The 26285-nt window shown below is 34.8% G+C and overlaps 2 protein-coding genes across 2 annotated transcripts; one reads left to right on the top strand and one right to left on the bottom strand.

Moving 5' to 3' along the window:
• Positions 1-1728: 1728 nt before the first annotated feature.
• LOC117100933 (actin-related protein 3-B) lies at positions 1729-16116 on the top strand. Its single transcript, XM_033240775.1, has 11 exons — positions 1729-1887; positions 4968-5023; positions 5533-5657; positions 6743-6853; positions 8487-8582; positions 10178-10285; positions 10790-10933; positions 11977-12150; positions 12427-12645; positions 13087-13170; positions 14930-16116. The coding sequence occupies exons 1-11, from the start codon at positions 1844-1846 to the stop codon at positions 15023-15025; spliced, it is 1257 nt and encodes a 418-aa protein (XP_033096666.1). The 5' UTR covers positions 1729-1843; the 3' UTR covers positions 15026-16116.
• LOC117100932 lies at positions 15161-26007 on the bottom strand. Its single transcript, XM_033240774.1, has 4 exons — positions 25812-26007; positions 23401-23556; positions 18545-20608; positions 15161-17996 (listed from the first exon to the last, which is right to left on the bottom strand). The coding sequence occupies exons 1-4, from the start codon at positions 25867-25869 to the stop codon at positions 17569-17571; spliced, it is 2706 nt and encodes a 901-aa protein (XP_033096665.1). The 5' UTR covers positions 25870-26007; the 3' UTR covers positions 15161-17568.
• Positions 26008-26285: the final 278 nt, after the last annotated feature.

Genomic DNA, 26285 nt, shown 5'->3' with positions numbered 1-26285 from the left:
TACATCCCATAAGTCCGTGAGATTTCATAGGCCTACCGTAGGTAAACATAGAAAGAGCAATAATAGTAAAACTCGAGCGTCACGACATTGCGAAGTGTCTGCTCTTGTTCCTCGTATCGTACTCACTCGAGTCAATCCGAGATGGCCCGAGTGAAGTTTCATGCAAATGTTTCGTACGGAAAAAAAAATCGCGGCCCGTCCTTAATTAATTGTTTATGGTCTATATAGAGGGATGAATAGGCCACCTATAATTATTATTAAAGTGTACGGTATACAGTAAATTACATGAAATATTATGTTTGTTTGTATTTATGAAATACTAGGAATATGAGTGAATGTGCTGCCAAAATTTGTAAAAATGCAGGGGCGGATCTAGGTTCACAATTATGGGTAATCAGACTTTTTTTCATAAAAACGCCAAAAAAAAAAAAAGTGGGGGGGGGATCCAGGGGTCCTCTCCCGAAAATTTTGATTCTTAGATGGCGGGAAATGAGCTTTCCAGACTTCAGAGGTGTATTTTAATGACTTTTAAGTTCTTCAAAATTCAAGGTTTTCCTTTCTCTTGAAAACGGCCAGGTACGGTAAACTTTCTCATTCTTATTACAGTATATAGGTCTATTGGGGCCTATGTATGTAGGCCTATACGTACATTTTAAAAAATTGCGTTGCTTTCTTTTTTCGATGAGTGACTAACCCCAAAGAGGAAAAGGGGTCCGAAAAATTTGATCACTATATGGCAGGAAATTAGTTTTCTTGACTTCTGAGGTGTCTTTTAATGACTTTTAAGTTCTTTAAATGTTAAGGTTTTCCTCCGCTTGAAAACGGTCGAGTAAACTTCTCATTCTTATTACGGAAATACTAGTAGCCCTACTATGTGTGTATGTACAGTACCGGTACATGACAAAAATTGAGTCGCTGCATACATACATTCTTTTTTTCAATAAATCGATGAACCCCAAATAAAACGGGGGTCGAGGTCCTCCCCGGAAAAGTGTTGGTACAGATGGCGAGAAATGAGTTTTTCCGACTTCTAAGAGTCTTTTAATCCAAATTCAAGGTTTTCTCCTTTTGTAAACGATCAGCTAATTTTTTCTCATTCTTATTACAGTAAATAGGCCTATGTGTACCGGTACACAGAGATTTTTTTTAAAATTTTTTTCTCAAGGGGGTGGGGTCAAGACCCCCTGATCGCCCTCCCCACCTCAGATCCGCCAATGAAAGGCCTATTTATATAATACCGTAAAACCTCGAATAGAAGCCCTGGGAATTACTACTATAAAACAATAAATAGGTAAACTACTCTAGGGGCTAAACCAAGAGTGTTTTTAATTTATTTTGTTTCTTCGAAATTCATGTAGGCCTACAGTGTATGTAGTGCCTATTGTACTATCTCGAAAAGAAGCCATGCTATCTTGAAAAGAAGCACATGGACTTCGAGATGGGCTTATTCACGAGAAAACCCCAGTGTGGGCTTATTCGAGGTTTGTAGGCTGCTCTATTTTATTGATGAATATTTTATGTTCATGCACTGAGTGTTGGAGTGGCAAACTTTGGGCAGAAAGTAGTTATATGGCATTTTTTTACACACATAAAAATAAATTTAAAAAAATAAAATAAAGAAGAAAATAGATATTCGCAGAAGTGAATCTAATAAAAAAAATTGTCTGCATCAAATTTACTTACGGCTGCGAGGAGTCTAATTTTCAGCCGTTTTCTGGTTGTGGATCAACTTCCTGTTCCTGTTTCTAAACTTGCATTCGTGAGTGTGTGAAGGGTGCGGCTAAAAGTTCGGTTCTTGAGGTTTTATAGACTTTTAGACCAAAAGAAAAAGTCATACCTCAAGATGGCATCACGGCTACCTGCATGCGTAATTGATAATGGCACAGGGTACGTATATTTTATTGTTCTTAATATGTGATGGTTTTGGAGGGCGAGCTAGCGTGGCGTTGCTCGGCCCACCACCAGGGCATCGCTGGGCTCTGCTCTGTCTGGCTGGTGCTTTCTTGGCTGCGGCGCCGACAGACAGCCCAGCTAGTGATGGGGAAGTAATTTTTCAGTCACTTCCCGGTTACCTTGGCCTAGGCTACAAACAAAACTATTAATTTTATATTAGTGCTTCCTTTAGTTTAGGCCTATGTTAAATTTACTCGTTTGTAAATAGTGTCTTTTTATTATTATTTTGAACGCTGCATAATAATTGTTTAAACGGCATTTAGCTAGGTGTAGGCCTAGGCCTAGTAGAAGACTATGATGAGTATAAATAGGCCTACCTATCCTAACTAGCTAGGGCCGGCTTATATATAGTCCCCTGCTGATTTGACACACCTGGTATTGTAAATTTGTGTTTACCATTGGCCTAGTTGTGTGACCAGCTTCTGTATCACTACTGAGAAACCTCGAATTTTGTAGCCCTGGGCTTCTTTTTTTTTGCGAACTTTGAGTGGGCTTCTTTTCGAGGCTACCTTTGCAAAGTAAAGAGGAATACAGATCATTTCGGTCGCGCTTCGTTTCAGTCTCGCCTCACTTCGATCGCGCTTCATTTTAGTCGCGGTTTGTCTTCAACAAATATATGGAGCGCCAATTGAGTTGCGAAAATGCTAAATTTAATATAACTAGGCTTAATTATCATTGTAAGTTCGTCAATCGGTTTATCATACTTTTTTTAATTTAAGTTTAAGTTTTGTGGTCTTTCTACTAAGTAATAACATAGGCTAATGAATACTATTATTATTAAACTAAATTTCAATTAATATTATGGTATTTATAGTTTATTTTCTAGTTTGTTGCATTCCTAGTACCATTTCACTCTTTTATCGGACGGTTTTTATTTTCGTTTTGTTATCGATCCTACGCTTCCTACTACATAACAAATACACATACAGCAAATAAAATTAATACTAAAAATTTTGTATTTTTCTTAGTATGGTATGGTTTTTTGATATAATATTATTTATAAAAATCAAAGATTTTATCAGGAAAAACCAGCCAACTCGTTATTTAAATTTCTGTAACATTAGTTTATTAACAATTATTTTTATTAGTATTAAAGTTTATTATTGTTAATATATTACTGTATCACTTGGTGCTATTTTTTTTTTGACAAACAACGCAGATGTTATGAAGTTGACCGAGTTTGAGAAACTTTTTTTTATTGTTTGTTGCGATATATATTGATATAAATAATGCTTGAATTAAATAAAGATTTATGGAATAAGTATAGTCAATAGATTAGTTTCGCATACATTTTTTTTACGTTTCCATTTACCATAAATGTTCTGATCATGTTTATAATAATATTGTAAAGGAAATATGTATATTCATATTTATATTTTCCATATAAAATTATCAATACATTTATAATTGCATGCTGTACATTTTAAAAGCTGTTTCATGCTTCTTTTATATTCATAAGCCCGAGAAAATCACTCAACTTGCTAGGCCTATTTATTTAGTTGCATAACTGGAGTATAATTGTGGAAAGAAACGTTTCCATAAATTGATTCCCATGGTATTCTTAAGGCGAAGCTGACACAAGGTTTGTGATTACTTGTTTGTTTTATTTCCATTTTTGATACATTACTGCAAAGACAAAAGTAGGTCAGATGCTAAAATAGACGGCTAGCTATTTCTAGGTACAAACACGTACGCTGGAGCGCAGTTCACCACTTCACATGTGTTCACCTACTTCATGAAACCAGTAACTTTGAATCGTCTGCGCTGGTTGCTGATCATGTTTATATAATACAAAAATAAATGGATCATAAAATACAGTATATATTTGTTATATGATTTCATGTGTAATGAGCTGCAAGAAAAATAAATAAATTTATTGTATAAAAAGATCAGATTAAATATTGTGATCATTATTATTTTTATTAACTAAATTATGAAATAGATTTCAGATGGTAAGAACATTCAATTCAATTAAAATCAAAGATACATTTTATTGACCATAATTATTAAAGTTTAGTATATGAAAATGCAACAAAAAGAATAGCCTGAAGCACATACTAATTTCCATTGTTTCAATCATAAGAATAAGATCATGTTTCAATCATGAATATCACTGTAAATGGAAGAAAGGGAATATGTTAGTATATAGATAAAATGTTGTTAGTAGAAAGATAGCAAAACGGAAATAAAAAAAATACTTAGGCCTATGATAAACTGATTGACGAACTAATTATAATAATATATAGGGCCTAGGCATATTACATTTTTGCATTTTCGCAACTCCTTCGGCGCTCCATATATTTGTTCAAAATAAACCGCGACTGAAATGAGGCGCGACTGAAACGATCGGCTACCGTAAAGAGTGGGGCTCCTTTTCAAAATACTGTAAATTTTATGAATTTCTACTATAAAGCAATAAATAAAGCCACTGTAACATCAATCTCTATCATGGAGTGTATTTAACTACTGGCATTAAATCACCAAAACTACTGTATAAACCAACCTTGTTTTTCAATTGTTTTGTTTTTTAAAATTCAGTACAGTGTATGTACTGTACTATTTCGAAAAGAAGCCATGCTATTTTGAAAAGAAACCCATGGGCTTCTTTTTAAGGCTAATTTTGCAAACTAAAAAGAGGGGCCCCAATTCAAGATGAGTTTCATCTCGAGATTAAGAGCATTGAGCTTCAATTCAAGGTTTTACCATGTTTTAGGTTTGTTATTAGTGGGTTTAGCGAACAATCAGGCTACCTCATTCATTTCTAGTGATGTGTCCTATATTATACTAAACACCACTGGGAGAAGGGTTTTGTACCACTGTACCACACTCTAAAGTGTATTATTATTAAATGCACAGAGGGTATCTCTAAAACCAACTCAAAGTTGTGTGAAAAATTTTGAGGAAATAGATGAGCAGAATCGTAAATACTTCGTAATACAGTTCATTGTGTGTTTTGAAAGATAGGCGAATGTAACTGTAACTGTTTATTTCACTTTTTCTTTATTTGTTGACAGTTACACCAAAATAGGTTTTGCCGGGAACACAGAGCCACAATACATAATACCATCAAGTAAGTACAGTAATTATAATTTATAATTGATAATAAACAGGACAAGTATTGGAGTATAGTAAACATACAATACAGTATTTGAAAACGATGTGAATTGTAAACGTTCATAACTTGTAGAATAATCAAAAAAATATATATTATACATTTGCTTAGCAGAGTACATAAAAGATGTATTCAACTAATTATGTGATCATAAAAACTTATTGATCCTAACCAGGTTTGATGAAATGTAATTCTATTGGTGTGGAACATTAATAGAAAGTGTTGAAATTGATATTGTTTCCGTTAGTTTTGTTTACAGTCATTTGTGGGGAGGGGGGCCGTTTATTCAAGGAAAAAATAAAATAATGCCTGTTGCGTTTATTCGAGGGAGCTGTTTATTTTCCGAATAATGCTCTGGAGTGGCTTTTTATTCGAGGGGGGAGTTTATTCAAAGCAGGGTGTTTATTCAAATCAGGACGTTTATTCGGATAAATACGGATATACTAAATGGAATTGTTTATTTGCAGCTATTGCTATCAAAGAAGGTCGTAAGATTGGGGAACAAAGCCAAAGACGGCTAACAAAAGGAGTTGAAGATCTTGATTTTTATATTGGTGATGAGGCCAGTGATAAACCAAGCTATGAATGCAAGGTAAACTCTTTCATTCATTTGGTCATATTCACATATTATTGTTAGTATTGTTTGTTTTTTTGTTTTTTTCCTATTGCTTTCACACCCAACAGCACCATTTACAAGAGGGAACAGTGCTTTGTTAAATACTGTGATACTCTTTATGAGGTTTACTTACAATAGGAAGTGGAGTTGCTTTTTTAGTTTGTAAATTTTATCCTGGTGGCAGGATTTTAACCTTAGAAACTGGTATTGCAAATTTAGATACGGAATCTTAACTAACAAGCTCAGCTCTAGTTTGTATGCTTTTTAAAGTTTTTTTGTTGTTATTAATATTTTTGTAATGTCAATTCTGTTAATTATATTATTTTATTATTTGTAATATATTTTATTAAACATTGCATAATTACAACGTTAATATTTATCTGATATTTTTTAAGGTCTGTACTAATTAAATGTGTTTAAACTGTAGTATCAGGGGGTCTATAATTTCAGATAAACCATGTTGTACCATTTTTTTCTCCTTGGTCGTACCTACTCGGATCATTTTTAACTGCAAGGTTCCCTGTACAGTAGTGTTTAAGAATTAAGGTACTCCATATTGTGGCTTAATAATCTTTTTGGATTTCCAGCGCTTAGCATTCTCGATTTATGAGTCATTATCTGTAAGAATTTGAGATTTGTCTTTTGTAAAAATGACCAATTTTGGAAAGTGTTGCTGGGCAGTTTGCAGGAAGTTATGGAACTAAGTTTATGACTTTAAGTTTGCACTCGACAGTTGTCGGCCGACGTGGGCCTTTTAAATTCATCATTAAGAAAGATTTTTATTTATCCATAGTACTTTTTATAAATTGTATTCTAATTTTAATCTCTTCCCAATTGTCATTTTCAAATCTTCTATACTTTTACCATTTTTGTTATCAGTCAACTTGGTGACCTGTCCTACAGTACAGGTATATGCCTCCTTGTTGTTTTCTTACATACGGTAAGCTTTCTCCACCCAACAACATATCTATTGGCACAAAAGGCCTTTTGGGACAGAAGGCACTTTTTCTTTTTATTAATATTTGCTCTTTCAGTAATTCTTTTTTTATATTTATTGACAGTATCCTATTAGGCATGGCATTGTTGAAGACTGGGATTTAATGGAAAGATTTTGGGAACAGACAATCTTCAAGTACTTGAGAGCAGAGCCAGAGGACCACTTTTTCCTACTGGTAAGTTTATTCTATGTGCTGTGTAGTAGGTTATGCAACATGTGGTACTGGTAAGAGAGCAGCTTAGCTCAGTCGGCTAAACTGGTGGTAGCCATTGTGTACGCTGAACTGTGGAGATCTGTAGGTCCCCGGTTCAATTCCAATCCTTGCTCTCCTTGTATATTAGCTGGAGAAGTGAAATGCATGTTACACGCACCGTCTTTTGGATTAAGATGTTTAAGCTGTTGGTCCCATGTGTATTATGCCCCATATCCGTGTTAAAGAACACAGTGCACTCTTCGGAAAAGAGTAAGGGATTGTCGCCCAGCGAACTGCCCAATCACCGCCAGAAAGACCCCACTGGAAATAAATTTTCTTCAGACTTTCGTGGGTTATCCTTGGTGTTTGCACCAAAATAAATCCAAAGTCACTGTACTGTTCTTTAAGCTTAAGATATACTGTCAGTTGAGCTAATACTGTAAATTGATTAATTGAATTAAATATTCATATTTCTTACATTATCATTAATATTTTAAGCATTAGGTACAGTATTAGATTTTAATTAGAAATTATAAAAATGCATTTTCCACTCTAATTAAATATACAAATAATAATGAATAATACTACTGTAGAGATCCTGTATTATTTTTCATAGACCCATTGGCTTGTAAGTTTTTAGTTTTGTTAAGTTAATTTTAAATCAGTTTTGTCAATATGTTTTGATGATGGAGCAAGGGCAGTTGTTTACTGTTTGGGCCTATTCCTGTACTTTTACTTTGCTGAATAAATATTATTATTAAAAATTTTCATAGTAAAAAGTCTGATTGATTACAAAGTAGAATTTTTTTTATCGACAAGTGCATTTTCAATTTAGGTCGCAAGTACAGGTACCATCAGCATTTTCCTATCATATTGGTTGATTTCCCATCGATTTATAATCAGGTGGTACTGGGGAGGGACAACTTGATTTACTGCTCCACAGCAAAACTTCCTTTCGTAAAAGCCTTTATGAAGAAAGCCTACCTAAAATGACCTAGATTCTCACTATACCAGCTAACTCCGGCTTTGAATATAGGAAGATTGAAACGTGTTACTCTATATACAGTGTACACGATGTTTACAAAAGTTTGAGGGGTAGCTTAGGCTCTAGACTAGGTTTACTAATCTAGTATTAATATCGGTAGTAAATGCATTAATATTAAGAACAGGAGGAAGGAAGAATAGGAAAGAAACTTGGAGCGGCTGAAATATATACCGAAAATCTACAATAATAATCAGTTTGTTATTATTACATCACGTTTTTGTAAACATTTTGTAAGCACTAATCATCAGAGGTCACAGTGCCGGCAGCCTACACGTTTAATTATTCGACATTGTTGTGAATGGTAAGGCTCTGGTTTGATCTGCGCCTCACTGGAAGTACTGTAAGTTCAAGTACTTCCTCCAGAGCAATTGAACATAGATCATTTTCCTTTATAGCACCAACAATTAGAAACTCACCCTGCACACACTAAAGATACAGGTAGCACAGTTATTTTAATGACTTTTAAAAAATTTTCATATGATAAATTAATTTTTGAATATGTTTCGCATGCATATATTATAATGTGATCATTTATACATGCGTGTTTCATTCCTACATTTTTTTTTTCAGACTGAACCTCCGCTAAATACTCCAGAGAACCGCGAGTATACAGCTGAAATCATGTTTGAAACATTCAATGTTCCTGGTCTATATATTGCAGTACAGGTAATGCATTTATTTATTTGTGGCGAAGATGAGCGAAACCAGTCACTCCTCGCAAATCGAGTTTCGGAGATAATGGCTAAAACATGTTGGAATGTCAAAATATTTGAAATTTATTTTATTGCACTAAACTAATTTGTATATTATACATCATGATTTGTTGTTACTTTCAACATTTTTGGTTAATGTTATTTTATCAGCTTTAGGCCAAGGATATGCAAATCACTCTTTGTTTAGTGCCAATCCTTTCACAAGACAAACATACACACAAGATGCTCCACACAAGACCCAAGTCTCATTATGAGGCTTAGGAGGATCCTGGGATTGGAAAGCAAGCATCTTAACCACTAAGCCATTGGCCAAATGGAATACCCAGGAATAACCATGTAATTTCGGTCTATTGGTTAATCTGGTGCTAGACATAGGCTTACCCAGCAAGCCGTCCAGCTGTCTTTTGGACGAACCATTATTATTTAGGACAGCCACTTTACCGTGACAGCTTGGACGGCTTGGCCTAATTAGCGCGGCCTAGCCTATTTGGGCCTGGTCTACCTTTAGCAATTCTTTATATTCTTCAAATCTATCGAATGTTACACTAAACTAAAGCTAGATCATATTTACGTTTGATAAAAACAAACTTTATTGATTGAATGTATGTTGTTTTCATACCAGTATTCGGTGGGTATTCCCAAAAATGTAAGGCTTAACCATTGCCAACCCTGTGAAAAGTTCACTTACAACAAACATTTATACCTTGCTGCAAAATGGATGGTTCTGAGTCACCCATAACGCAGGCACATGGCTCTAGTCTGCAAATACAATACTTGAGATTCGGTTCCCCGACATAATAGGCCTATTGTTGATGTTCGTAACTCTCTGGTTATAATTAGTTCATAAAATACCGTAAAGAAGATTTGTTAATGTTATAAGTTACAGTAAGTTTGATTAGTCAACAAAATACAGTAGGTCTAGGCCTATATCTCAATTTGGAGGACCTAGAGTAGAATTTACACTAGACTAAGGCGAGAGATGAAGATGCATCTCCATAGCCTAGAAAAAGTATGTGAGTAATCATAGCTGTGTCTATACCTGAAATATCTTTGCGATAGCTAATTCAACACTATTTCTTTGGAGACAAAAATCCAACATTTAAACACCTTTAAATGCCCTCTAAGATCATATTTTTGTATTTTTTTTTTCTTATGTTTGGAAGCGGCATGGCCCCGAGTGCCCCTGAGCCGATGGATGGGCCACGCCCACTGGCTTCCATTTTGGACGGCCTATTTCGTTTTTCTTGCTAAACCTTTGGTGCTAGATGTTGGGATATGAAGGAAACACAAGTAATTAAAGGCCCCTCAATTTAAAGACCACCTCCAATTAAAGACCACTTTTCTATTGTCCCGAATTAGCAAATGTCTTTTATCTTTATTATTCTAATTAGAGACCAAAGCAGCTACAGACTATGGAAACCCCGGTCCCAAAAAGTGATCTTCAATTGGAGGGAGACCTGTCTAAAAAATGAAGGCAAACGTGGCAGCCTAGAACTTCTCTGATCTCATTAATACTTGAAACAATTTTTATTTTGTATTTTTCTTTAGGCTGTTCTTGCTCTAGCAGCATCATGGACCTCACGACAAGTTGGAGAAAGAACGTTAACTGGTATTGTGATTGATAGTGGGGACGGTGTTACACACGTTATCCCTGTTGTAAGTTACAATGTCTATAACATTCAAAATCATGTTTAAATTTTTCAAATTATGTAAATGCTTACATTTGACATGATGTATATGCTCACCTCATACATATGCAAATGCACACATCATGTAAATTTTTCATATACAAATGCTCACATCATTATTCATCATACATATGTAAATTATTCTTCTACACCATAGATGTGCCAATTTCTTCTTACACCATAAATTATTCTTCTACACCATAGATGTGCCAATTTTTACACTATGCAGTATGTAAACACCTGAAGTCTTGTTTAATTTACTTACTTCATTCAGAATTTCTCCACTGAAATAGTGTATATGACAAGTGGAAGACAAGAATGTAAAATTGGCTTGTGTTTCCTTTTGGGGTTGTGAAATACTAGGAACTTTAATAAAATTGGTATGTGAAAATATTTTTACATACAGCGACTTGGGTAATTTGAACGACCGAAAATTTTGTACAAAATTAACTTTGTATGTTTTTGATTACAGGCTGAAGGTTATGTCATAGGTAGCTGTATCAAACACATCCCTATTGCTGGTCGTGACATCACATATTTTATTCAACAACTTCTACGAGAACGTGAAACCGGCATTCCACCTGAGCAGTCACTCGAAACAGCCAAAGCAATCAAGGTATTTTTAGATGTATTCATACTAATTGCTGCAAATAAATACTGGGTTTATGTATTATTGTGAAGCTGTTTGTATTGTCCTTTTTATTTCTATTTTCTCATTGCTCTTACACTTGCTTTGTCTCTTTTTCCTTTTTGTTTTTTCATATCTTTTGTTGGACATTTAAGCACATTTTGATTTCTGCTATGTAGGATAACCTATAATTGCATTATGTACATTAACCTATTTTTCTATGTAGGTTAGCCTATTGCACTATGTAGGTTAACCTATTATTAATACCATCGTTTATTATTATTGTGGAGGTGGTTTGTCACAGTGGAAATGATTTGGTCAGGGTTTCAATCCTTTGCTGCCCAATTTTCTTGTGTCTTTGAGCAAGGGACTTCATCTACATTGCTTCAGTAAAAGAGTATACAGTAGAATTGCATGAGGTCCGACTGCCTTGATTTTGTGTGCGCGCATTGGAACGTTAAAAAAAGTACTGCTACAAGATATGGGGCGCCCTTTTTGAATTAAAACATTTGAATCTGATTTGTGGCTGTAATTTTTGAAATGGGATTATGTTCCAACAAAACCACGAGAGTCGGACCCCTTGAAGTTCTATTCTCTTTGCTTCAATCTACCCAACTGTATCAGTTGGTACTAGCAAATTGTTGGAAGTGACCTGCTGTTGACCAGCGTCCCACTCAGCTGGAGCATCACACTCTCATCTGCTTTAAGCCACATTTACACTAGACATGATTACGACATGATACAGATGCACATGATGATATGTCGTTTCGTGTGTGGGAAAAAGCTCCAACCCATTTATTAATTTTATTGGGAACACCAATTGGTGCTGTAGACTTACAGACTTGAGTAAGTTTAGTGGGCAAGTTGTACAGGGGTGCTACAGAAACTGCTGCCTTAGATACAAGTTGGAGTAAGATTTCTTGCTCTGGTTGTTGGCTAAAGCAAAAATACTATAAAATTACTAAAAGTACTCTAGAATTAGTATATATTTAGTCAATTTGATAAGAAAGTGATGTTTTTTTTTTTTCTAGGAACGTTATAGCTACATTTGCCCAGATATAGCAAAGGAATTTGGCAAGTATGATGCAGATCCAGGCAAATGGTTGAAGAAGTATGATGGAGTAAACTCAATCACAAAGCAGCCATTTGCTGTTGATGTTGGCTATGAACGTTTCCTGGGTCCAGAAATTTTCTTCCATCCAGAGGTAAATTTATCAATGGCAATTAAAGGGCATAGAAAGATAAGTAAACTAATAATAAAAAAACATTGAAGGCCTTGGTGCAGTTTAGTTGCAATTTTACGTTATTTTTTAGTTTTCAGAGAAGAATCATTTGTAAAATTAACTGTAATACGTAAAATCAACACTTTTAAGATGGAGGTTTTACTGTACATGCATATTAGAAAACAAGCTATCAGCCACTTTTAAATAATTCCACATTTCATGATTTCAAATTGGTAATAATTTCTTCTTTAAATTCAGTTTTCAAATCCAGATTTCACAACGCCCATATCCGAGATTGTTGACACATGCATCCAAAATTGTCCAATTGATGTCAGAAGACCCCTGTACAAGAACATTGTGCTGTCTGGGGGATCCACAATGTTCAGGGACTTTGGCAGAAGACTGCAACGTGATGTGAAGAGAGTTGTAGACGCACGACTCAAATTTAGCGAATCTCTCAGTGGTGGAAGAATAAAGGTAGAAATGAAATTTCATAATGGATACATATGAAAGTATTTTTCTTTTAAATTTTTAAAAAGTATTTTGATTGCGAGTGATACCTTTATTTAAATATAATTTTATTATTACTGGTTATTGTAAATATACTATGTTAACTTTGCTATGATTACAACATATTTTGTTGCTTCATAATAAATATAGCTGTATAATTTTATGTAAAAACAATCAATCAGATTTTACAACTAATATGGCTTGTGATAGGCTTTTTTCCTTTGAATTAAATAAAAATATGAATTTCAATTAGATAAAAGTATGAAGGTAATACATTAATTTTTGGTATTATTATTATTAACATTATTATTCTTAATAAAGATAAATAACTAAATTTAACAACCATACCAACCTCAAACCTAATGTATAATCCGACAGACTGAAATTAATGTAGTGTTTGTCTTTCAGCCAAAACCAATAGATGTGTCAGTCATCTCTCACCATATGCAACGTTACGCTGTATGGTTTGGTGGCAGTATGCTAGCATCTACAGTAAGTAGTTAACTAAAAACATACAAAAATTAAGTACAGGACCATGGAGTGTGAGCCTGGGTCCCTGAGCTGCGTGGCTACCAGGCCCCAAACCCACATGCAGGGTGTAAGTGTTGCCTAGAAGTTTCAATGGTGTTCAGTGGCAAAAGGCATGCATGTTGTTACTACTGTGATACAGTATTGTGTCCCCTTAAGTCAGCCATGGGTATCATTGCATGCACTGAAATACAGTAAGGTTTGTTAAGAAGGCCTATTAAACCACAGCACCTTAAATAATAAATGAAAGACTGGGATGCACCAAATATATTAAAATTGAGAAATTCACTATCTCAGACTGAGAAGCATTAAGAGGCAATATACATCCTCATATTGTGTTAAAAAAACAAGTTTTTTGAGAATGTCTACTAAATGAGAGATCAAAGAATGTGATGTTTTTTGAATATGAGTTAATTGACATATTTACCTTCAAATTTTTTATTGTTTTTTTGCATGTTGTGTATTCTAAGGTAGACAATTACTCATTGATAGTAAAGTTATTATTACTTTGAATTTATACGAATAAAAGAGTACCAACTTCCCGAAAAAATACCAATATAAAAATGATTTTTGAAATAGCTCATTTTGAATTATCATAAAAATTATCAATGAACATGGAAGTTGATGTATTTACAAAATATTTACCCATAATTTTACAGCAAAAAACGATAGAAACACCTCCAGTCACTGGAAGTGTTTTACTATTTTTATCATTATCCAATATAAAATAAAAATCAGGCTACACATTTTTTAATTAAATAATTTCTATGCTCAATACTTTGCAGTGGCATATTATCTCGGGGTGGGGGGGGGAGGGGAAAGGAAGAGTGCAGCCCTCCCCACTTCAGTTCCAAGTCCAAATGAGCCCGGAGAGGTCACGGGACCCCTATACTACCCAACACTCTAATTCGACGCTTTTTACAAGAGTACATTTTCCTTAATTTTCAAAAATGTATGGGGCCCCGGTCGGCAACCAAATCCACCCAGAAACATCAATAAAGAATTAAATACATGACCACCTGTAGGCCTATCATTAAATACATGTAAAAACATTATGACAATCATAGGCCTTCTAAAAATTCAGATATTTTGATGATAGATGCTTACAGATGTCATCAATTTGACCATAAAGCACAATGGTCAGGCCTCATGACTCGCTGTTATGCCACTGATAATTTGTGTGCAAATTGAGCAAGTTAATTTCATAATTATTTTTTATTGATTTTTTTGTGTCATTTTCAGGGAAAAATACTTCTTTAACAAATACAGCATGGTGTCCCTTATGCACAACCACTTTTCATTTTATTCAGGAATTAAAATCACAAATTACATGAATACAAAACAGATACAAAGAACAAATAAATGATGAAGAACAAAAGATAAGACATTAATTCCTAGGGTAACCCAAGAAAGTTTTGCAATATATAAAACTTATTTCCATTGTTTGTTTAACATTCACATACACAACCTGCACTTAGCATTGCAGTTTGGCCAACAACCCAAACAAACGTCCAGGCGATTTGGGACATCCCACCGACTTCCTGGGACGATAACAGTTACTTAAAATGGGCCTTCATCCGGTGAATGAAAGTAAAATGTACTTAGAATGCATTCTCTATACTACAGAAAATGTTAGCTACATGATATACCTAGGAACTACATGCTATAAAACTTTTATGAAACATATTTACAATTTTGTCTTTTTCATTTTTATCTTCCTCAGCCCGAATTTTTTCAAGTTTGCCACACAAAGGCTGATTATGAAGAGTACGGCGCCAGCATCTGTCGTCACAATCCGGTCTTTGGCACAATGTCATAATTGCTATAATCATGCAAATTGACAACAGTTTTTTATCAGCTCAAATTTAAATGAATATTTTTTTTTTTTATTCTTGGAAGTTTTTTTTTTTTGTTTCCATCATATATTTTGGGGGAGGGTCAGGAGGTCATTGCATTTTTTTTTGAAAGACCAAATTAAATAGCAGGGGTCCTGAGTCTCCCACAACGCGCGGGAGTCTCCTGTAAATTGGGACGGCTTCCCGCACTCATGTAAGCTAGCAAGAATCTCCTGGAAAATAACCCATCTCCCTCAAATTCTTATTATTTGCATGTTTTCTCTGGTTTATTATCAATTGTTTTATTATCAATTGTCAGTGCCGATGGATGTCAGCAAAATAAAATTATATGTGTTATAAGAAAGCTCATTAACCAGACCTCCTGAAAATGATTTCTTCCAACTTTTGACCCCTGAAATAGACTCCTTACCATTTCCATACTGTGGTGGACAGTACTTGTAGCTTATATGGAAAAATTAAAATACCATTAAAAAAAAAAATAAAAAGGCAGTGGGTCTGGTATAGTACCACTTATAATGTAAATACTGTACTAAAGCTGTGATTTTCCTAACAGCAAATACTTAATAGATATTTGTAGAAGAAAAATTTAATAATGACATAATGGTAATTGTAGAACTTATTACTATGATGTCAGCATTTATGCTTTTAATATGAAAGTAATTATGAGATATATAACAATAACATTGACTGCTGATCAGTTGCTTTCAGGATGTTAAGGTAGCACTTTCATACTTCGATTTTCTAGGGTAATAAACTTAAAGCAGGAATTGATAATCAAGGACTTAATACAGTATAAATCCTTGTACAGTAATTTAATCAGTAATAAAAACCACAAGTGTGCATATTTTGGCATACTAGAAAGCGTAATAATTTGAGAGGTGCCTTCAAACTAGGTAGGGCTATATTTTTTGTTTCTGGCATAGTTTCTGCAGCCTTTAATTATATTAGCAAACACTTAATTACTGATTATACTGAAGACAACAAATAATATATTAATGAAGAATTCATTAATTAATCACGCAACAAAGAATAATAAAGAAAATTTATTAACTTACTCTGTTTGTTTTTAACATTGTCTTGGTGGTGTATCAATCTGACTTTGTAAAATACTACTGGTTAACAAAGATGTGCAGATATTCAATGCAACAATTTCATCCTCAAACTTTTGCCGAAGTACCCAAACATACGCCCAGGCAATTTGCGGTGACCCACTTCCCAGAACGTAAACAGATACAGTATTTGGGTCATTCAGGTGAACAATATTGAAGTAAAATATACATGGTGTATGTACAATACTTAAAATTTAAATCCTAAGGAGTTTTGTGATGCTCTTATTGGTCACCCAGTTTTTGGTCATGACACAGCTTGAGAACTGCTTTTCTATTGCGATGTTATAAAGTACACGTATGTAGATATCTTGGAAGCATTCTGTGTGACATAGTGACTGGCCTTTTGTTTATACACTATATTTTATACAGTAGTTTGTGATGACCTTTTTATTGAATATTAAAAACACAGATAGAAAAAAAAGTTTTTCTTTTGGCATTCCCCCTCCCCATTAAAAACACAGATAGAAAAAATAGTTTTTCTTTTGGCATTCCCCCTCCCCATAATAGTGATGACAACAACAACTAATGATAGTCAATATTTTGTTTTTTGTACAGCAAAATTAGAATTTTGTAATTTTTATGACAAATTGGCATGTATTTGACTAAGATCAATAAATTATTTTATTAATTATACTGTATTAATTTCCAAATTGAAGATACAAATTGATTACCTATAGACTACTTATAGGGGTCATTCACAATTATCAACAAGTGTACAAAAAGTAATCTTTTTCGGTACCCCCTTCCGCCTCTCTGAAAGTGTACATACAAAATGTTGATTTTGCAAAACCATTCTCCATTTTTTTGTGAAGTCAACTTAAGTACTGTACTTGGTTACTTAAAAATGTAATTGGGCATACAAATCTATTATTTTAAATAATGCATGTTATTTTGAATCAACATTTTTATGCACATGTAAAAGTGTACTAATTTGCCTACGCCCTCCCCCTAGCGTACTGTTTGTACAATTGTGAAAATGTTGATAATTGTACAAGAAAACGTGCATACACTTCAAAATGCATCCCTCACCATAAATTTAATAAAAATCATAGCTGAACTAGCTTGTACATAAAGCCAGGCTGTGGAGAATAACATTGTTTTGACATGATGTACAACTGATTTTTCTACGACAAAAGGTTTCATGAAAAACCTGGTAACTATTGAGATACAGATTTTTGATAATTTAAAATGGGGGGTGGGGTGGGGGTGTTTTTTCCTCCAGAGGCTGGCTTATAACATTTTAATGGTAGTAAGAAAAGAGTGCTTTATATACTTGCTGCATGCCAATCCATAAATGGTACTGAAAGTTTGGAAAGGGTATCAGATTTGTAGAGAGGTATCCTATCAAAGTATATAGACACCTGATGAAGTTTTAGTAATTACTGTATAGTGTTTATTTAGTATGATTTTTGGGAGTCTAGTGCCATTGGTGTAGCACAAAATGCTGGAATATAGCCAAATTTCTCAGCTCTTGGCACGTAAACCCACATCCAATCAAGCTCTCGTTGCTGTCCGGCATGCACGACAATCACTTCGCCTGCCAATACTTCAACTTCGTCTTTCTCAATTGGTTGATGGTCTTCGAGCACTATATAAGATTCAATAAGAAGAGAAACTGTTGGAAGGTTCTGGGAGAGCTGAATTGGTTTATAATCATCGTGAGCTCTTTGTTTCATCAGATGTCTTGACGTTTTGATTTTTGGTGGTGTTTGTAACGTATCTATTGCATCAAATGGCAGTTTTTGACTTAACATTTGCACGCCATGGCCACACACATTTTTTGACTTTTTCCTTGAATCAAGAGAACGATAGGTGCTTCTTGTTGCTAAAAAAAAAAAATACAAAAGTCAATATTTCTTCCTCAGAAATTGATAAAACTATTTTACTGATGCAAACACATGCACTGTTGAAAATAACTATTATACTGTCTGATAGGTACAGTAAATACATGTGATTACACTTAGTAATTTTGTGTCATGTACACATTTTTGCTCATAGAATTACTACACATGTACAGAACAGATTCACAATTAGAAAAAGAATGAGAATTTTATCATCAATTGAAGTTTAGGCTTGATGGTCGATTGAAGTGCTTGCCTTCCTAAAGCCCAGGGGTTTAAGTTCTGCCAATACCACAACATTATCATCATGAAAATATGTTGGTCTATTTATATTATAATTTGTATATAGTAGAACCCCTATTAAAGGGACACCTTCTGGAACAAAAAAGTACAGTATCCTCTTTATAGGGTTTCGCTGTTGTGTTCCAAAAAATATACTTTCTCTCGTTTTGTGGCCGAAAATGTGTCCTCTTAATAGGGGTGTCATAAAGGAGGGTTCTAAGTATTTTAAATTGTATACTTATTATCTTACCTGGGGATGCAAATCTTGGAAGAACCAATGCCCTTGGCACATATCCTGCTGTCTTTTGCTTTAATTTGACTTTGCCATTCACTGCGGTTGCAATTTGAACATACAACCGCTTTGGATCATCTTCATTCATAATGATTACCTCAGTTCCTTGACCAACACTGAAATCCTTAGATCTGTAATCATCCAGCATGGAAGCAGTCCACAATAATGATAACTTTTCTGGAGGGTTGTTACTGCCTGTCTCGCATTCCTTTGTATTTTTATTGCCCACTGATTCTCTGAACAAGCTGATACTTTCTGAATTTCCTTGTTTGACTCCTGGTTTAGTTTGTGAGATTGTATCATAATCAAATAGGCATGACTTTGATACTGCAGGAATTGCAGTTTGCTCACTAGAATATATTCCCTTCTCAATACAATGAACTTTTTTGATGTTTTTATCAATTCCAATCTCCAGTTCTTTTGGTTTCATTGAATAATCACAAATATTCTTACTTTCACATTTTAAGTCTTCCTGGGATGTTAAAATGGGAGATAATAGCTGAGACTGTTCATGGATGATTATACCATTGATGTCTTTATTCAGTTTATCATCATCTGGAATTGTTTCTTCTTCAATTTGTTTTTGTGTACTTGCAAGTGTTGCCATGGCTGGTACTTTATCAAACAGGTTTGTTGTTGTCATCTTACAGTCTTCAAATGCCTTGACAAGTTTTGCAACGGATCTCTGCTTCCTCATCTTCAACTGAGCCAAAGTTGGAGATTGGTACTTCGTTTTACATGATTGGTTATCATCTTTGACATATGAAGGCAGACATATTCTCTTGCAAGCAGATGGATGTGTCACCTTTAAAGAACCACCTGCTAAAGAAGCATCTGCTGGAGATACAGCCATTGATGTAACATCGGTTAAAGTCGAACCCATAGAGGTAACATCTGTCAAAGTGACACCCGTTGTAGTAACATCTGTCAAAGTTCTACCTGTGGAAGTAAAATCTGTTGATGTGGAACCTAAGGAAGTTTCATTCTTTGAAGAGACATCCAAATTTATATCAGTTGAGTTTGGCCTAGATTTCATTTGATGAGTATCTTTAGAGTTATAAAGCTTGCTGCCCTCCACTTCAGATAAGTTCATGGTACTGGCATCAGTTGCTACAGACATTGTCAATTTTAGATGTGAACTAATGGCAACACTCTCATCACAGCTTGGCAAGATTGGTTCTTTGAGAGCATGCTCCTGCATCAACTTAGTCGTTTCCAACTCATCTATGCTCATCTGTTGATCTTCGACATCAGGAAGTGTTTCTGACACAAACAAGGTTGCCTTCTCTGTGAGTTTCTCACAAAACATTCGTCTGCCTTTTACATTATTCTTTTTTACAGTCTCTGAGAGAACCACATGGGGCTTAGGGCCGTTAATGATTCCAATGAATGAAGGCTCAACTGGATCACAATTTTCATCTTGCATACCCTTGGTAAATTTATTTTGGTCTTGCTTAGTTGTTCTGCTGTTGTCATCATGATCAGGTGTTACAGGTAACTGTACATTTTTTTTTTCTTTATGAATATTATTTGAAATATGCTGTGGATTTGAATTTTGAGGTTTTCGGAATGGAGTACTTATCTTGTTGTCACCAACTTCCTTGGAAGTGACTGCATTTGGATTCTTGTTTGTTAAACTGACCCTCACTTGATCTACCTTTGTTTCTGAGCTTGTACATGGCAGCTGCTTTCTTTTTTCCAAATCATTGAATGGTGACTTCATCCCAGAGTTCTGCTTTCTGTTTTTCATATCCTTTAATGGTGGTCGAGGTGTACAGAATGGATTGGTATCTGTGGACTGCTTTCCACTTATCTCTTTTTTTAAAGAACTTGATTGCTTGGCTGTCATACACTTAGACTCAACCGTTCCAATTGATTTAGGTGTCTTCCATTTGTTGATTGATTTGGCAGTGTCATTCTGGGTTGGTTTAGCAAGAGATTGGTAGCTTTTAGGAGTGAACCATGAGCAATCTTCCTCAATCACCACGCTTTCAACCAAGTTAAGCTTTTTTGGCTTTTTATCTGTAAAGGAGCATGCAGTTAGTCACATTTTTAGTGGCCATTACTTCAAATGGTAAGTCTTCACATTGTTTTGCATTTTAACATTCAAACTACTCCAAAATTACATTTACAGTACAGTATTTGTATTACTCGAAAAATAGCTTATCTGTGTTGGAGTACGATTGTAACGTTTATTTTGTATTTGTATTCATTGCACAAATTTATTCACACATTTAAATTTCAGACAAGTATCTAATGGTACAGATTACAATATCACCTCATTTATTTCTCATCATTAAAACAATGTTTACATACTACTAAAATGATACACTTTGATCTCTTATTCAGTATTTATCTAGTTTTATAAGGAAAAAAAATTAAAATTATACAGCAATATTGTATTGAAATAAATTTAATTTATTATAAAATAAAAATTCCTTAAAAAAACTGCTTCATAGACTACAAGCATCATGAAAACTGGATATAAAGTAAATTATTTTTATATTGAAATATTTGTTAATATTGATATGAAGAATAATTAAACAACTATACCATTTTGTGTATTTAAAGGGGTGTCACTTTGCATTCAGCAACATTGATGAGTAGCGAAAAAAAAAAGCTGACACTGGCAGCGTAAAACCAGGCTCCAGAAAACATTTTTCTAAGTAACTGACTTTTCTAAAGGCCGGTTCCCACTGAGCGCGATCAAGCCAATTTCGCGTCAAAATGTGGCGCGCGCAGCTGAATCGAAGACGCGACTGGCGTTTCCAATGTGAACATGCAAACGAATTTGTAGTCTAACACGCGAACACGCGCGGTGGTCGCAGAGGCTTCGTCTGCGAATTCACAAGAGTTGATCCTTCTTGTCTGGCTCTCTTATTAGTCCGGTGACCACCATTAAATACCTTGGTGTTACTTTCAACTCAAAATTGACCTGGGAGGACCATGTCCATGCCATTGTTTCCAAAGCTAAGCGTATGCTTGGTTTTGTTTGGAGCGTGGCTGGACATGCTTCGACCAGTGCATTTTTGTCTCTCTACAAAAGCCTTGTATTGCCAGGCCTGGAATATGCTCAACCCGCCTGGTTTCCATGGACTAAAACTTTGTCAGATTTGCTTGAGGGAGTCCATAGAAGAGCAACTCGTCTTGCTCTTAAACAACATTGAGGACAGATGAGCTTTGAGGAGAGGTTACATTTGCTTTCTTTTTCATCTTTGTCTGTCAGAAGGGACAAATTGCTTATATTTTTTTGCTTTAAAGTTCTGATGGGCCTTCTAAGCTGCAGCACGGTTTATGATGGTATCAAAATCAATACCAGACATAATGATTGCTTGTGTTTCCGTCACCATGAAGCATCAAGGACCCAAGCATTTTTCAACTCGGTAGCCATCAGGTTGCCTCGTGTTTGGGACCAGCTCCCTAGATTGTTAACCGATGCTGCAGTTTTAGAAAGCCCATCCTCTTTTCTTCGTAAGGTTTCTTTGTATTTTGATTCACTGTAATGTTTGATCTTTTAATGTGTTGCTGAATTTGGGGTTGGGTAAACCGGCTTTGCTACAGTGATTTGGTTCACTCTGGTTTTTCCTGGTCTCCCCAAATTTCAGCTTTTTTTGTTGTTGTTGTAAATGACCAAATAAATAATGAAATGAAAGACCAACTTTTTCGGATTCGCGAGCGAATTCGCGGCCGATGGACCAATCGCAAGGCTTAGATTCAATTTATGTTCAAAGGTCAACAATAAAGTCACGAACATTGTCAAAACAATGTACAGATGTGCGCACGATGACTGACGAGTCCGTTTCATGCAAACTCTGTGGAACAGTAGGCTCCCCTTGTTTAGGTCTGTGACAAGGGAGCAAAGAAAATATTTGCAGAGACGAGTTGAGTTATCTCCCCTTTCTACCAGTATTAGGCCTGTCCAGCCTAGGCCTCTGATAACCTGCTACACCAGACCTACCGTATGGTAGTGTAGGCTAGGTCTACTATCTATCCTTAGGAGGCCTAGCTCTATAGGCCTTGAATAAATATGAACTATAAAAACTGTGTTATATTCACTCTTTTGATTCATATAGAGTTCTGGGAATGTTAATCCTGAGGATTTTATCTGATTCGTCTCACAGCCCTTTTCCTCTGTCTATCAATGCAATAACAAAATCACTTCTTTGTTGCCACCTGCCATTTCAAGTTTTTGCACGCAGCCAGCAGTGGGAACAGGCAAGCGAATCATTGGAAGCGAGACATTCTTTACCGAAAGTCAACTCTTGTGAACTTTGCCCGATTCTCGCTTGCCGCGTGACGCTTTCGCTTAACAAGTTTAGTGGGAACCGGCCTTTAGAATATTCAAAAACTTTCGAGAAAGAGACGTTACCACCCTTTATTCCACCTTTTCCCGCAGTTTTTAAATATTAAAAAATCGTATCTCATTAAACCGTTCACAAGTTTTCGACAAATATGCTTTTTGTGTCTTAGAAAGTTGTATAATAACATTTGAAATTTTGTTTTCCTCTGGAGCCTGACTTGAAATGGAATAACCTAATTAACATATTAATTAACCACGTAGAAGCTGCATTGTCTACAAATAGGTTTTACTGATAGACAGGCTATGAAAGAATATTGTTGCTCACCAGCTAAGCAATTTAAAAAATCATACTAGTATTTGGATCATCAAAATCCATTTTATTTTAGACTAAATCTAGATAAAAAATAAATTTTGTCAATTATTTTATTAAGAAAAGTTATTTATCATATTAAATGTGAGTGAATAATGATCATCAAATACTGCATTTAAAATTATTTCAATTAGACTACAGTACCTCCATCATAAACATAAAAACTATCATTCTCCATAGCTTCATTATCCATAGCCCAGTTTTGATGGAAACCATACGAATTATCACCCTTCTTCATCTTCGGTCTTCGCGAGTGTTTCTTTGTCATTATGTATACATCGGGGCTATACATTGCTGACCCTAAATATCGATTTAAAAAAAAAACCACAGTTATTTTAAAAGTTATTTACAACATATATTAAAAATAGACAAATCAATGAAAACATTGATTTGAATTTTTTTCGGATCTACAATAGAACCCTATTTGGGGACTATTGGCAGCTCTAGGGTATACTGTATTATATTATATCCAAATTTTATTTTATTCATTCTGGCAAAACAATTAACAATATAAAATATTACAAATACAAAAATAATCAGAAATTCACAAACAAAGGAAATCAGGTGAGCCAGGGAGCAGCAAAAGTCGAACCACTGTCACCTTAGAGATGTGCTGCTCCCAGGAAAAAAATATATATGGATAATAAAAATAATAATAATAAAATAATAATAATAATAAAATAAATAAATGGAATAAATAATAATAATAATAATAATAATAATAATAATAATAATAATAATAATAATAATAATAATAATAATAATGGAATAATAATATAGAACAATTAAAAATCATTAACACATTTTTTTAACTTGCATTTGAACAAATCAAAATTAAAAGATATAATAAAATAATTTCGGATATCAGGATGGAGGTTATTCCACAATCTCATAAATCTAGTTGGAATTGAAAATTTAGAAGTCAGTTTTAGATTTTAAATGTTTAAATGTTAAAAGATAAGAATGATGATTATTAATAATTAATTTACTAGAAACTAAACTTGCGTGGGAGGAATAAAGCAAACGACAAATATTTAATATAGTAAAATAGTCACTTAATTTTTCAAAAGACATTAATTTCAAAGTGTCTAATCTTCCCACATAAGATTGTTCCTGAGGTTTTTGCTGAAGAATATATCAAGTAGCCTTGCGTTGAATATTTTCAATTTGTGCTTTATGACCTACTCGATAAGGATACCAAACATGATTACAATAATGGATATGTGGGAGGACTAGACACTTATAATTTTAAAAGAACGGAAGTAGAACACCCAAAAGCAATAGAACGAATAAACCCCAAAATACGATAACATTTGGAAGTAGCCTCATTATCTTGACGTCCACAGAAACGATTATAGGAAATAATACCCCAAGAATTTTAAGATGATTGGGATTCGACAAAACATGCCCATCAAGGACATACGAAGGACGCACCCAATTCCTCATACGTGTAAGACTAATGGCAGAACATTTTTTAAGGTTTAAAGCTCTAATAAATTAATTTTGAAACAATTCAAAATCTCATCAATATCTCTTTGTAAAACCAATGGTCTTCATCGGATCTAATGTATTTTAATGAGATTTTAAAAAAAATAGGGACTTTTGGGTGGTCAGAAATGGTACTCTTTGACTTGTGCCCTGCAGGCACCGTCACTGTAGGGGAACCTTCGTTCACAGAGATTCCATTTTAGAAAATCAGTCGTGAGATACCAACTGTCTCGCACAGTGCGAGACGGTCCTGTATTTCAAAGTGAATTTTGGATGAAACACGCATTTTGCAGAAACACATGCGTGATCATAAATTTGTCACGCATTTAGCACAAGTCTATTCGTGATAACAAATTATTACAAGTTCAGGGGAAAATCTTTTTAAAATTAGAAGAAATTGGTTTTATTAAAAATGTTGTTATCTCGTGAATCAATTCACCGCGGAGAATATTTCTATTTTTTGACAAAAATAACTCAGCCAAACACGCACATAGTAGAATCTAGGAGGCGCATGCGGTCTTGCGCGTTCATTGTCAGAACCAACCGTTGATTTTGTGACTTTCACCCCTTGACCCCTGCGGTGGCCACGCCCACGCCCCCAGCCAGCTGGTGTAGTCACACATTTTAAAATCTCTCTCTCAAGGTTGATAACTATGGTGACATCAGAATTTCATCAATGCTGATCAACGTTTATATAAACCTTAGAAACCATATAAAAAATGGGCAGAGCACGTTGAATTTTGGTCGGAGTTTGGTTTTTGTATGATCTGTTTTGGGTTTTGGGGGAAAAGCTGTCGGAGATTTTGGGCCGAGTTGATTTGTGCCGAGTTTGTTGATATTCACAAAACTATTTTTAAGTACTGTAGATGAAGAATGTTTTGAAATAAATGGCAGGTTTTTAGGCCACAGATTTCACTTTTCGAATAACACTGAGTTAAATAGCAGGGCTAAAGAAGATTCAAATAATCTTGTGTGTAAACCAGGGCTGGTGTATCACAATAACAGGCAACCGGCAAGATGATGAGGCCTACGAAACCAACACCTGCTCGAACTATAAGTATACTCACCTGCAAAGCATCCATGACGCATCTTTTTCATAAAATTGTTGCCACATAGAGAGGCCATTTGTGCACAATATGGGTACGTCGCAACTGATGAAGAACGGATGATAAATATGACACAAAATCAGCACCTTCAGTTAAAAACAAATTCCTAGTTCTTTCCAGCTTCTTCCTCGGTTCAGCTTTTTCACCGCTGTGTATTTTAAACGAAAACATTTCAGTTTCGGGAGTCAAATTACGAATTTGCACCTCAATGATTGGTTAAGCCATTCCTTCCTGGCTAAGCATGCCTACCTAAGGTTTACCTTGAGTAGTGGAGCGAAACGCCCGAATACAGGTACAATCAGGTACAATTGAACACGATTTAATACTTTAGTTGTTGATGTTCGCTTGATTAGACATAAGTATAGTAGACCTAATTGGGCGTTTACTACTCGGAATTGTCCCAACAGTTCTTTCCAATTTTAGCGGCGTAACTTT

The sequence above is a fragment of the Anneissia japonica genome, unplaced genomic scaffold, assembly GCF_011630105.1.
Source record: "Anneissia japonica isolate Jap-2015-1 unplaced genomic scaffold, ASM1163010v1 scaffold287793_len260017_cov185, whole genome shotgun sequence".
In the NCBI taxonomy this organism is placed as follows: Eukaryota; Metazoa; Echinodermata; class Crinoidea; order Comatulida; family Comatulidae; genus Anneissia; species Anneissia japonica.
Note: the sequence above shows the minus strand (reverse complement) of the source record. Positions and strands in the feature narration are given on the sequence as shown.